The sequence below is a fragment of the Lupinus angustifolius genome, chromosome LG15 (assembly GCF_001865875.1).
Source record: "Lupinus angustifolius cultivar Tanjil chromosome LG15, LupAngTanjil_v1.0, whole genome shotgun sequence".
Taxonomy (NCBI): Eukaryota; Viridiplantae; Streptophyta; class Magnoliopsida; order Fabales; family Fabaceae; genus Lupinus; species Lupinus angustifolius.
The window spans coordinates 7,725,658-7,740,476 of record NC_032023.1 but is presented as its reverse complement, the minus strand read 5'-3'; the positions used below and the strand labels follow the sequence as shown (position 1 = coordinate 7,740,476).

The 14,819-nt window shown below is 32.0% G+C and overlaps 1 protein-coding gene across 1 annotated transcript; it reads right to left on the bottom strand.

Moving 5' to 3' along the window:
- On the bottom strand, window positions 3,143-8,824 carry LOC109327446 (probable WRKY transcription factor 61). The gene is made up of 5 exons (XM_019560591.1): window positions 8,316-8,824; window positions 6,799-6,873; window positions 6,180-6,677; window positions 5,613-5,726; window positions 3,143-4,254 (listed from the first exon to the last, which is right to left on the bottom strand). The coding sequence occupies exons 1-5, from the start codon at window positions 8,526-8,528 to the stop codon at window positions 3,412-3,414; spliced, it is 1,743 nt and encodes a 580-aa protein (XP_019416136.1). The 5' UTR covers window positions 8,529-8,824; the 3' UTR covers window positions 3,143-3,411.

Here is a 14,819-nt window from a genome sequence, read left to right as displayed (position 1 = left end):
GGATTTAGCAAGACTTCTTGCAAACGATGAGCAACACAAAGTCTTCGAAGAACACTTTCATGGACGAACCATATTTACTCCAAAATTCGGTAATGTTGGAAACTTTGAGTTTGAAGATTTTCTTTTCCCTTATCTTTCATGGCAACAAAACCTTTTCGATTTTTGCTGTGAAACAAATGATATTTATCCTGAACTTGTTAGAGTATTTTACTGCAACTTGAACTTTCGTAAAAACCGTCTTACTTCCTACGTGAAAGGAAAAAACATTGTTTTGGATTTAAAAACTCTCAGTTCATTATGCTGTAATATACCCACTCAAGGTAGCATAACGGGTTTTGGCCTTGTTTGTGAATGGGATAACTACGATTGATGTGGAAGTTATCCACAAAATGGGCTTCTCCTTAAATCCTCATGACCGTACCTATACGCACAGAACTGATAAATCGACTACTCCTGTTGATCAATCATAACCTGTCCCTCCTAATCCTCCTGAACCTCAACCTTCTGAGTTTCATGCTCAATCTTCCTCATCTGCTGTTAGGCCTTCAAATCAGATGATTATGGATGAATTGTTTTCTCTTCGAGGCTACATCACTAACTAAATGGATGCTCTTGATGCTCAGAATTAACAAATCCAGTTTGAACTTCATCGTCTCTCTTATAAGATGAGTAGCATGGACATTGATGAAGACATCTCTGAGCTTGAGTCTTAGATTATCTTTGTTGTTAGGATTTTCTGGTTGTAATGTTTTCATGCCTTTTGGACAAAATTTGTTATTATGTTGTTTTGTTGTTGTTGTTCGTTGAACAAATGTTTGAACATCTTTTGTTTTATGCTATGCATTGCTATGTTTGATTTATATCTTATATATGAATATGTATGTTGTATATATTATGCTGGAAACTCTTGGTTTTTCTTCTTTTCGATGAAGTCAAAAGGGGGAGATAAGTTGAGAGAAATGTATTTTCTTTCAAATTTCTTTCAGGCACATAACTCCAAATGAAAGGGGGAGCATACAAAATAGGGGGAGCATACTCAAAGTATGCTACTCTTAGGAAACTACATTGTTAAAGAAGATATTGATTTGTCATCATCAAAAAGAGGGAGATTGTGAAGAAGATCTTTGCTCCTGACCTTGGCACGGTCTTGATGAAGACACCAACATCACCAAAAATAAGAAAACGAAGAATACTTATGAATATAAAGCTTCAAGACAAATTAGTCTAAGTCTAAATAAGTACTTCTATACTATACTTTCGAATATACAATAGTAGTAATGCTCAAACTATAAGAAAATTGAAACACTTCAAGTATAAACAAAACAATTTTAAAAAATAGTGTGTAACAGGTTACTATATCTAAGTAACAGGTTATATAAGTGAGAAAACCACTTACCCAACAAAAACTGTACAGGGTAATTGATTATTGTATATGAGTAACAAATTACCCAGTTTTAGCAAAGTTGAGTAATCGATTACTCATGGTTGTAATCAATTACTCTAATTAAATTTTAAATGTCCAGTTGGACAGAGAGTTTGGATAATCGATTACTCAAGGTTGTAATCAATTATTGAGAGTTGTTGCATCAATTTTCAGATTTCAAAATGAATGGTTTTCATCCCAAACGAAATGGTTTCATTCCAATCAATTCCTACCCTTTCAAAGATGTGTTATGGCGGGTTGGAAAGCCTATTTAAAGGCATTGAAACTGAGAATCAAATCATAACTCTTACACAATCTTCTCACAAACTTTCAAACATAATTCTGAAAATTCTTTGAAATATTTTATGCACTTTTTGCAACTTGTTATTAAACTTTTAAAATAATTTTTCTGAGTTGCGTTTAGTAAAGTATTTCAAAGTTTTACAAACTTATAAGAGCATTATTACTTAATATACAAAGAGTTATCGGATTGCAAGTGATATTATATTCCAAACATGTAATGACAATCTTGTCATTATTGTAAATTCTTCATCGACAATGCAGAATTCTTTCTTTCACAAGGGTGTGATAAGAAAGAGGATAGCGTCACTTGTAAAGAGTGTTTTCCAAGAGTGACATAAGTATTAGTGAGTGAGTAAAATACATAGAGACCTCGGGGTGAGATATTGTAATTACAACTCATAATATTTAGTGAAGAAATCTCTTGTGTTGCAAGACTGCAAGAGTATTGGACGTAACCTTCAGTGGACAAGAAGGTGAACCATTATAAAATCTCGGTGTACGCTCTTCTCCTCTTGATTTTTACTTGTTAATTTTCTGCATAATTTTTCCGCTGCACTTAACTCTTGATTTTGCAGAAAAAATAACCATACTTTTAAGTCAACTAATTCACCCCTTCTTAATTACAATCTTACTAATACAAAGTTTATTTGCATGTAAGTATGTATATGTGTTTTGATTTGATTCTCACAAAAGCTATACTAAATGGTCCCAAAAAATTTACCTGATCCAACGAGATGGACCTGATCATCTCATAAAATGTGAATTATATTGTTTAGAAATGTTGGTATAGGTAAATTCAACTATAGAAACCCATTTACTTGATTATGCAAAAAAAAAAATTATTAGTCCTCCTAATTTTTTTATTACTATATAAAAATTATTTTCCTCATAAATATGCTTATTTTTTTTATAGGATAAAGAACCATTTATTCTTTGGAATATAATACATACATGAGTGTCACCTGACTTTGGTAGAATCAAATTTGATGTCTCACACATTTTGTATCATTTGATGGAACAAGGATCCTCTCCAGTATTAGAAATGAAAGTTCTTCTTTTTCCTTTTATTTTTTATGACAAAAATATTATTTTATTGTAAATGAAAAAAAAAATGTCATAACATATTATTTTTTGCTTTTATGTTATATATTCACTGTCTCTTCAGACATGTAGTTAAAAAATATAATATAAAATTTCAATTACATTTCTTGTATTATATATGACCAATCACAATATTCTATATATGGAATGTCACACAATATAATACAACAAATTGGCCACTTAAAATTGGATTAACCTTTTGTATCTATCTAAATATATAAAAGCTGTGCAGATCTAGGTACAAGATTGTGGTAAGAAAACATACAAGCTATACAACAGATGTTTGAATAAATACATGCCTGCTACAATCTGATATCATCAAAAAATCAGTTCATTATTAATCAACGTTGTGCCCATTCCCTAAATTCTTCATCCACCATAATCACATAATGTCATTTGCACACTAATTTTCTACATTATATTTACACATGATTGATTATGTAGAATACATTGTCCATTAACAATAGTAAATGACTGTTCATGGGTTTAAAAATAAGATAAAACAATTGAATTTTGCAAGCATCATTTCTCTTCACATCACCACACCAAGTTGCTATCTTCCTTAGCTAGATTGATCCTACCAATTAATTGTTGTTGTCTCTACTAGAAGATGATGGAAACAAGTCACCCCATTTCTTATTCTTACCCGAATCTTCTCCACCACTCTGGTTTCCTTGAGTATTTCCAGTGCCAATGATTGAAGTAAGTGCTGCTGCCAAAGATGACTGAAAACTAGGATCAGCTATGATGAATTTAGTTGCAGCAGCTATAGTATCTGGCATAGAATGTTGAGCTTCTTGATGAGGGATTGGAGCATTGTTGTTGTTCCTTTGCATGTAGGAATGGTACATATTTTCCATTGGTTGTCTCCCAAGGTTTATATTGCTAAGGATGTTCCTGTTGTTATTATTACTATATGGTTGTGCATTGTGGCTGAGGAAGCCATTGCTCCAAGACATTGCATTGGATTCAGAGGAAGTGAAGTTCAAGCTTGTGGAAGAAGGATATAATAATGGTCTTGTTATAGGGTTATAGTTTGAAGAAGTAAATAATCTACCACCAAAGTTAGGAGCTGATGAGGAACTAGAAAGTGGAATATTGGAAGTGAGGTCAAGAGTAACTGTAGGGTGTGATTGTGAAGTTGAGGATATTGAAAGTGCAGGATGTGACAAATAGAATTGCTTTGGTTTGGAACCATCATTTGGTAAGTATAAGTTCAAGCCATGATGAAGATTAGAAGAAGTGGTGGTTGTGGCTGATGAAGGAGGCATTGAGGAATAGTGAGAGGTTGATGAGCCAGTTAATAACATGGAAGCAGCTGCAGAAGTTGTTGAAGCCATGGCTGTGGCTGAGAGAGGAAGAGAGTGGTTGTGTGTCCCTTCATAAGTGGTGATTAAAATGGACATGTCTTGAGCACATCTTTGCACCTGAAATATTGCATATGATCAAGTAGTGCATGAATGGTATGTAACCACATCTTCTTTTTCAAAGTTTATATCTTGTATCTACATTTTATTTTTTATTTGTTAGAAAAGTAAAACAAAAATTAAATATATTAATTTTATATTTTTTTATCAATAAAAATGAAAGAGTATCTTGGAAATCCCGAATTGTACGTACATTGTTCTTAAACATTCTAATATTAATTAACAATGTTCTTACTCATTTTTCCTAATTTCTTATACATCTATTGTATATTGCTTTGGAAAATTATAAGTTTAAAACGATAAAGTACGTGCAAAAATTACATTAGAAAAATAGTGAGATGATAATTCTCTAACATGAAAACTAAAGATACCACGGATCAACTTGCCAACTTTGGTCTATCAATCCAGAATATAGAATGGTGGAATCATGCTCCTAGCTTTATATTGGATGAAGTTAATAGGAATTGTTTAGCTCTTCCTAACTTTCGATTTGTCTCTTAATTCTCCTTCCTTGTTTGTAACTCTCTTTGGCTAATAAATTGTCTGTTGTTTAAAAAAAAAAATCTTAAGAGATTCACTAGTTTTTTTTGCTTATCACTTGTTTATAAATTTTTTTATAAATAAACTAAGCTCGTTTAACAAGCTTAATTTTTAAGGAGAAGCTTATAAACTAGGAAGCAAGCAATAAAAGAAGATCCTGAATTAAAAATACAATCTATACGAAGGAAGCTTATAATCACTTTCTCAAGTTTCTTTTCATAATTTAACAAAATTCTATTTTCTTATACCTAAAGTTAGTTTGTATGAAATAATAAACCATTGACATTTTGGTTTTGTAAATCTAGTAGAGTTTTCCACCATTAGATAATACTTTGGTTCTGTGAAGAGAGAGGACACAAAGAATGAAATGTAAAGGTTGTGTTCGAGTCCCACCATCAACAAAAAAAGGAGTCAGAATGTGGTTTGATGGTTAGGATGAAGGGGTTGAAGGTGGAGTCTCACCCACAACAAAAATGCTAACATACTAATAACTAGATCAAAAAACATTATACCTCAACATTTATTTTATAGAATGTTTATATTTTTTTGGTACTGCGACTAAGAGTATCTTCTCTATCTTTGGTAAAAAACTAATCTCTTTCTTTGGGATGTATGACTGCTCATCTCAATTAGTATTGCTCTTAGAAATCAAACTCTTAACTTTTTGATATTTCTGAGATCTAATTGAGTGTTACAGTACTACACCAATATAATATTACATTTACATTATAAGCACACAGTATGAACTGGTCCATAAGTTCCCTAAAAGGAAGTGCAACATTATGACAAATTGAAAGCCAATGAGAGTGTATTAATACCTGTTTTCTTACTGGGCATGATGGTGCAACTGTGCACCGATAATAAGCTCTAGGGCAAGGATTTCCCTTCGAAATCTTCTGTCCATATTTCCTCCATTGACATCCATCATTCAACTGTTTTAAGAAATCCAAGTGTATGTGACCATATTAATTTACCTTTTCACTTTAAAATGAACAAGGAATCACCTCAACCCACAAGAGTCCATATACACATTATTTTAAATTGTAATCATTCACAATATCGTCAATATCTCACACAATTTATATGATAATGGCAGCTTAAATCTTATTTTTTTCTTCAGCTATCCTTAACTCCTATCAAAATCGCCACCTTAACTATAAGAGACTATTAAATGGTAAGAGATTATTGGTATAAACTACATCCTAATTGTTAATTATGAATAAAGTAATATATAACTTTTATTAATTAATGTATGATCAACAACTTAAATATAGTTGAGACTATTTGTTCCAAAGCATACAATAATTTTTCCCACACTCTAGATAAAAATCATAATTAAAGTTACAAGTAGAGTCCAAATAAAATGTGGAGAGGGAGTTATATACCGTTGGGGTGTCACATCTTGCTCTAACACAAACTCTAGTTTTCTTTGCAGGATTTTCTAGTGAAACTTCATCCTTATGAGGTGTCCAAGTTTCTCCAGCTTCTTCTTCCTTTGGTACTTCAGAACTGTTTTCAGGGCTTGGCTTTAACAAATGTTCAGTTGTGCTTGTTGATTTTGATGTTTCAAATTTGCATTCTAGTCCAAGGGATAAGTTTTCATATTCTTTCTCTTTCATTTGTGTTTTTGCTTTCTCATCGTTTCTTGGATTACTTAGGAAATTTCCAAGACTAAGGGAAACTAGTTCTGATTCCTTTATTATTTCTTGAAGGTTGGTATTTTCTTTATCAGAAGAATTTGGCGTCTCTTGTTGAGTAATATTGTGGATATGCACTTGTAGTGTCTTGTAATCATTCATGACTCGGTTCAAACACATCTTTAGCCTTTGATTTTCTTCTCTTATTTCCCTCATTTTGGCTTTGGCATTTTCAAGTTCATCAACCTATGATCATGAAGGCATATAGATCATACAAAGTTTTTTGTAATTGTAATTGGTCTTTTAATTATTATTTATTTCTAAACAGTTAAAAAAATCAATTACTAAATATACTGAAAAATCGAACCTCTTCCTTTTTGTTTATGGATGCACTTGGTCCATCCTCTGGAATTGTTCTTTTGGTATTAGTCATGGGTGGCTCCTGTGTCACATGCAAAAAAACAAAAAGTATTATCCAAGTTATTTAATTTATACACTAAATATTTTGACACCATATCTTACCCTATAAATTTATCTTTACAAATTATTACGCGCTTTTATTTTTATTTTTATATACACTTTCTTAAAATACATAAAAAAATTGGTTTCAAGAAAACATTTTTCATAAATTAATATTAATGTGTATGCACAAATGCAACTTTCTCATGATTTTTCCTTTTTTTTCTTTCTGGATGGAATCATACAAGTATTATTACCATGGTTTTCCCAACGGCTTATAATTCCTCATTCCTAACATATAAAATAATAGAAATTTTAGAGTGATGTTTCTTAATGCTGACAATGAAAAATAATAACTCAACTATAGGAATAAAGTTATGAGCAAGTGTATACAATGATGAGGAATTGAGCATTTTCCCCATCTTTGGTTGGAAGAAAATGCGATTTTTTCTGGTTTTGCATGTGATATGTGAATTGTCATGTTTTAGATATCAATCTTATTATTGCTAGCTTCCCTGCACATGCATGAGTCAACTCTTATGTATTATTAGAACTCTAGCGAATCTATGAATAAATTTGCTCAATTTATAAATTAACCGCTAATATATATTACAAATGACATGCATGTATAATTACTCTTAAGGGACTTTCTAGTTTATATATATATATATATTTATAGGCAAATATTAGTATTAGTAGTAGATGAGACTCAAACCTGATAATCTAATTATGTTATGACTCTCTAATTCGATATATATTTTGATTGATTTTGGGATACAATTTGCTGCTAAGCAGTAAGATAAGATTATGGTGAAACAGAAGCTTTGTAATATATGATCAAAGAAAGAGTATTAATCTACCATCTCTCTTGTGCTGCTACTATATAAGCCCCAATTAATTGAATTTCTTCTTAATACAATCTAACTTCTTGCAACCTCAAGGGTGTACTTTTCTTCGTACAAGTAAATGTCTACGTAGGTCTGAGCAGGAATATGATGAAATTATCGAAATCAACATCCATAAATATAGTTTGATTTTGGAAAACAATAAAAGTCATGAACTAAAAGGAAGTAAATGATCCTATCTTTTTGTTAGGGCGTTATATAACAGGAACTCGATATTTTGCTTAAATCATCATTCATCTCAGTTTACTTGCGGATATGTCCATGTAGCTATATATGAGGTGTTCACTATTTCAATAATTTCATCAAATATAGTAGTTAATATTATACCTAATATGAAAGAATCTAAAATCAAACACATATATGTATGGTTGAAAATGAATTGCAGTTGTAAAAACAAAGAGAAGTTCCAGATCACAACAATTTGATTCAATTTCTATAGCTTTATTGACTACCAAATCATAGACACCATATATATATATATTGAATTTTTTCATGTGAAATAAAGAGTTAATTTTTATACCTTGATAACAGCAGTCTCATCACCAACACCAGAGTCACTTCTCTTCTCATCTTTGACTTCACCACCATGATCAGAATCAGATCTTTCTGAACCAAACTCCATATGCTTCTCCTTTCTACTTTTCTTTTCTTTTTTGATAATGCTTTCTACTTTCTGGGTCAGCAAAAAAAAGTCTCTTTTATTTGTTAATATATATAGAGAGAGGAGCTGCATGAAGTATTTGACTCTTGAAAATAATTAAAAAATAAAAATAAGAAGATATTAAGTACCGTTTGAGGTATCCAACACGGATACACATGTACAAAAAAATGTCAAACGCGGGCCAATCCAATTGCACTATAAGAAAACAGTGAAACAAAGACATTGTAAGAGGAAAGTATTGTTTTAGTCTAAGGAATTTGTATTATATAAGTTGTAGAAGAATTCAACTTCAACGTTGGAGACAAGATGTCAGCGAGAACGAAAGAGAGGTTGAAGCCGCAATGGTCGGAACGGCCTACTAACTACAAAATGGAATCGTTGAAGTTTCCAACATTACAAAAGTCATATCAAGCCAAAACAAATGGCTTCGGGGTCAAACCTTTTGCCCGTTGCTGTGACGGGAGCCTTCCTTATTCTATTTATTAACCTACACATCCTTATATTATTAAATATCTGGCTAGTATTTAAAATTGGGATTCCATTTACCCTTATTGTGATTACCATTATCGTGGCACAGATATTAGAGTCTTCCTGATTTGGTGAGTGTGGTTCATGGGTTGAGCCTGAGTGGATTTTCCCTGGGAAATTAGCCTTTTTTCCGGTTTTGGCCTGCACACACTTCAAAGATGATACTTGATAATTTAACATGTATTAAGCATCTATAATTAATTAGCCAATAAATTGGATTAAATAAAGAGTCAAAGTGCCACAAAAATGATAGTTAAATTATTATATCATGGCACTTAACAAATGCATCAAAACTAATTTTATCTTTGAATTCTAATCAATAGTCAAATAATTACCGACAATTTTATTTCGAATTTTAAATGGACAATTTCAGTTTTTTTATTCTCAAATTAATTAAGGGTTTCAAATTTTAATTCCAAAATAAATTACTTGTTACAAATTTATTTAAATCAGAATTTATGTTATGGTTACATAAAAATCTATAAATAAGAGGAAGGAAGTTGTAGAAAACACATGGAAAAAGAATGGAAAGAAAAGGCTGAAAAGTATAGAGAAGAGATAACAAAAATTTCAAATTGAAGATTCTAGTCTTGAAATTTGTGCATGACCATAAACCTAGTGTGAAAAGCCATGTGTTGCTTTCTCACTTGTCTGTCGTCACGCTGCCAGACCGCCATAGCAGAATTCGACTCGGAACAGAACCTATAAGTGCCGCTAGAGCATGTTGTAAGACTGAGATGACAACTAAGAGGGGGGAGTGGATTAGTTGACTTAAATCTTTGACAGATTTTTCGGCAATTATCGGAGTTAGTAGCAGCGAAAAAGCTATGCAGAAAAACATCAAACAAATTTAAAAAGATAATGGAGAAGAGAGTACTCATGGATTTTTATAGTGGTTCACATTCTTGTCCACCGAATGTTACATCCAGTACTCTTACAACACAATAAAATTCTTCACTAGATACTAAAAGTAGCAATTACAATATCTCATCCCAAGATTTCCTTGTACCTTACTCACTCTCTAATACCTATATCATTCTTTGGAAAATACCATTTCCAAGTGACTTTATCCATTTTCTTATCACACCCTTGTGAAAGAAAGTAATTCAACAAATTGGACGAAAAAAACTTTAACTATGGCAAGGATTGTTTTCACAAGATTTGAAACTATGAACTCTTGCAATCCAATAATCCTTTATACACACTTAATAATAATGCTCAGAAGGTTTTGAATATCTTTGAAAAGCTACACTTGAAGCAACTTTAAAAAATATACTCTGAAAGTTAAGAACAAGTTACAAAAAGTGCAGAACAAGTATTTCATAAAAGTTTAGATTATGTATATGAGTTATATTAAATTTATGAGTTTCAATGCCTTTTAATATGCTTTAAATCAGTCATAACACCTATATGAAAAGGTAAGAATTGATTGGAATGAAACCATTTCGTTTGAAGTGAAAGGTTGTGTAGTTTGAATCTAAAAACTGGTGCAACAACTCTCAATAATTGATTACAGCCTCGACGTAATCGATTACCTAAACATTTTGTCCAACTAAGTAATTGATTAACACACAGTGTAATTGACTACCAAGATTGTAATCGATTACCCAAACATTATGTTCAACTGAATAACTGGTTGTCATATATTGTAATCGGTTACTTACAGGATGTAATCGATTACCCAATTATTATGTTCAATTGAATACCCGATGACTACAATGTGTAGTCGATTACTCAAATGGGTGTAATCGATTATCCTGTTCAGTTTTTGTTGGGTAACTCGTTTCTCATTCATGTAACTTGTTACTTAGTTCTGGTAACCTATTACTTAGTCATAATAAGATGTTACTTAGATCCAGTAACCTGTTACACAGTATTTTGAAAATTGTTTTCATTTATACTTATAGTTTTCAATTTTCTCTTAAAATAATTTTGAGCATTACTACTATTTGTATATAATAGAGTATAAGGATATAATTACCTAAAGACTTAGATCCTAATTTCTTGAAGCTTTATCTTCACTGTCTTCATAATTATTCTTCCTTTTCTTCTTTATGTGATGTTGGTGTCTTCATCAAAATTGTGCCAAGGTTAAGATCAATATCTTCTTCACAATCTCCCCCCTTTTGATGATGACAAACCAATATCTTCTTGACAATGTAGTTTTCTGAGAGTAGCATACTTTGTGATATTCTGACTTGACTTGAGTATGCTCCCCCTATTTTGTATGCCCCCCTTTGTTTTGGAGTTACGTGCCTGCAAGATTTTTAAATAAAAAATACACACTCCCAACTTTTCTCCCCCTTTGACTTCATCAAAAAGAAGAAAAGCCAAGAGTCCAGCACACATACAATATGTATATAGAAAATATAAGGTTAACATAGCATAGCAGAAAACATAAATAATGTTCATACAAAGTTCAAATATAATCAGAAAAACAACAAAAAAAATTTTGTCCATAATCACACAACATTACGAAATAGAATTCCTAGACAACAAATGTTCTAAAACTCAGGCTCAGTGTTATTGTTATCAATATTCATGCTATTGATCTTATAAGAAAGACGTTGAAGCTGAAATTGGACTTGTTGATTCTGAGCATCAAGAGCATCCATCCGATTAGAGATATAGCCTCGAAGAGAGAATAATTCATCCATGACCATCTGATTGGTAGGCATGGCAGCAGATGAAGAAGACTCAGCATGAAACTCAAAAGGTTGGTGTTCAGGAGGGTTAGTAGAGACATTTGGATCAACAGGTGCAACTTGTCGATCAATTCGATGCTTATAGGGTCTATCAATGGGATCTCGAAAGAAGCCCATTTTGTGGATCACATCCACATCGATTTTACAATCGCTTTCATCAAGTATGGCTTTAGATTCAGTATCAGTGAATACACCAAAATGCTCAAGTACTTTGGTAATGATGATTGCATAAGGCAAAGGGCTGAGAGTCTCTCGTACAGACCATATTTGTCTCATTACAGTCAGAGCCCAATTGATTTAAAGGTTATACATAAGAGCATACATCAATTGCAGTTCCATGTCATTGATATCAAAATGATTTGAAAATTTTGGAAGAATGACGTAGCTTAGAAAGTAATGAAGCAAACGATCTATGAGATTGAGATTTCCTACAACAAGGATATCTATACTCTTTACAATTTCACCTAACGCTAGTTGCTTACACATTTCTATTTCTCGTTTAGAAAATCTACACATAGAGTAGTAGAACTCTTTTATATCATAGTTATCTCATTCACATGCAAGACCAAAGTCTTTTATGCTATCTTGATAAGGTATATTACATCATATTGAACTGAAGGTTTTAACATCTAAAGTAATTTCTTTTCCTTTCACATTTGATGTTAAACGATTCTTCCTAAAGTTCAAGTTGCAGTAAAATACTTTAACAAGTTCATGGTAATAGGCATTTGATTCTTCACATAAATTAAAAAGATCTTGTTGCCTAAGTAGAATAGGAAAATGGAAAACATCAAACTAAAAGTTACTGACATTGCCATACTTAGGAGCAAATATAGAGTGTCCAAGGAAATATTCTGAGACAACTTTGCATTGTTCATCATTGGCAAGAAGACGTGCCAAATCCATAGGGTTAGCTTCACAAGATGAATTACCTTGCTTCTTTTGAGACACATTGGTATGTTGCTTCTTAGCACTTGATGATGAAGCCATTGATTGAGGTTTTTGAAAAGTTAGGTTTTTGAGGTTTGAGAGTTTTGGAGATTTTTTATTTAGGCAACTAAACACGAAATCTATGGAATAGAAGTGTTTAGAATTGAAAAAGTGATATGAAACGACTCAAAAATCACACAAAACAGATCAAAAACGAAGATTTTAGAGGAAAGCTAGGGTGAAAACGAAAATAGAGGTTTGAGGAAGAAAAATAAGTGTTTAAAAAATGAGGAGATAAAGTTAAATACTGGTCAAAATAATCAGTTACTCAAAGTGAGTAATCAATTACTTAACAAAAAAATTCCCAGATTTCAAATAGCAGCCTTAGGTAATCGATTACGCATATGGGAAATCGGTTACTGAGAGTTCCTGCTCAATACTATAATTGGTTACTCTCTAGAGTAATCGATTACTGACCCCAAAATTTCGATTTTTCAGGCATATTGATGCCTAATAATTGAATATTTACCCAAAGTAATCGATTATATACCCTAGAAATGAAAATTTTGAACAACAATAAGCAATTTTAAGTGCAAGTAGGCATAAGATTAACATAATGAAACAAACATATAATCATATATAAGCATTTAAGATAGGTAAGCTTCATCAAGAATGCCTAATTCTCGTCTAATTTTATAAAAGGGTTCTTTTGTCAAAGGTTTAGTGAATATATCTGCTACTTGACCATGAGTATCAACAAATTCTACAGACACGTCTTTCTTTTGGACATTGTCCCTAAGGAAGTGATGTCTGATATCTTTGTGTTTAATTCTAGAATGCATTACTAGATTCTTTGTAAGATTTATAACACTAGTATTATCACATTTTAGGAGAATGCAACTTAAGTCTAAGCCATAATCTCGTAATTGTTGTTTAAGCCACAACACTTGGGCACAACAACTACCTGCCGCTATGTACTCTACTTCAGTAGTACTGAGGGCAACACAAGCTTATTTCTTGCATGATCATGAGACCAATACATTTCCTCATATATGACAAGTACCACATGTACTTTTTCTCTCAGTTTTGCATCCAACAAAATCTGAATCTGAATATCCAACTAAATCACATATACTTCATTTTGGGTACCATAATCCAACGTCAGTTGTGCCTTTAAGATATTTCATGATTCTTTTGACAACAACTAAATGTGATTGTTTTGGTTTTGATTGATAACGAGCACACAAACAGACACTACACATTATATCAGGTCTACTGGAAGTTAAATAAAGTAGGGAACTAATCATACCTCGATACTTTGATATGTCAATGCATTTTCCAGCTTCATCTCTATCGGCATATATACCAGAACACATAGAAGTGGTGTTGACATGCCGTCATCTATTTTAAATCTTTTCAGCAAATCTCTGCAGTATTTGGATTGACTTACAAAATTAACACCCTTAAGTTATTTGATTTGCAATCCAAGGAAGTAATTTAACTTCCCATCATAGACATTTCAAACTCCTCTTGTATCATTTTGCCAAAATCACTACACAAAATCTCATTAGTAGAACCAAAATAATATCATCAACATATATTTGAACAAGAAGAATATGATGATTTATTTTCTTTATAAAAACTGTAGTATCGACCTTTCCTTTGGTAAAACCCTTTTCAATTATAAATTTTGTTAGACGATCGTACCAAGCACGATGAGCTTGCTTTAAGCCATAGAGAGATTTCTTTAGTTTATATACGTGAGAAGGATGTTTGTAGTCTTCAAAACCTAGAGGTTGTTCTACAAACACTTCTTCTTGTATATAATCATTAAGAAATGCACTTTATACGTTCATTTGATATAACTGAAAATTCAAAGAGCAAGCATATGCAAGTAATAATCGAATAGCTTCAAGTCTAGCAACATGAGCGAAGGTCTCATCAAAATCTATTCCTTCTTCCTGATTGTATCCTTGTGTTACCAGTCTAGCTTTATTTATAATGATAATTCCATTTTCATCTAATTTATTACGGAATACCCAACAAGTTCCTATAACATGCCTATTTTCCGGTTTAGAAAGAAGTCCCCAAACTTCATTTCTCTCAAACTGGTTTAACTCTTCCTGCATAGCAAGAATCCAACGTTCATCCTCAATTGCATCATCAATCTTGGAAAGTTCTATTTGAGAAATGAAGGTGA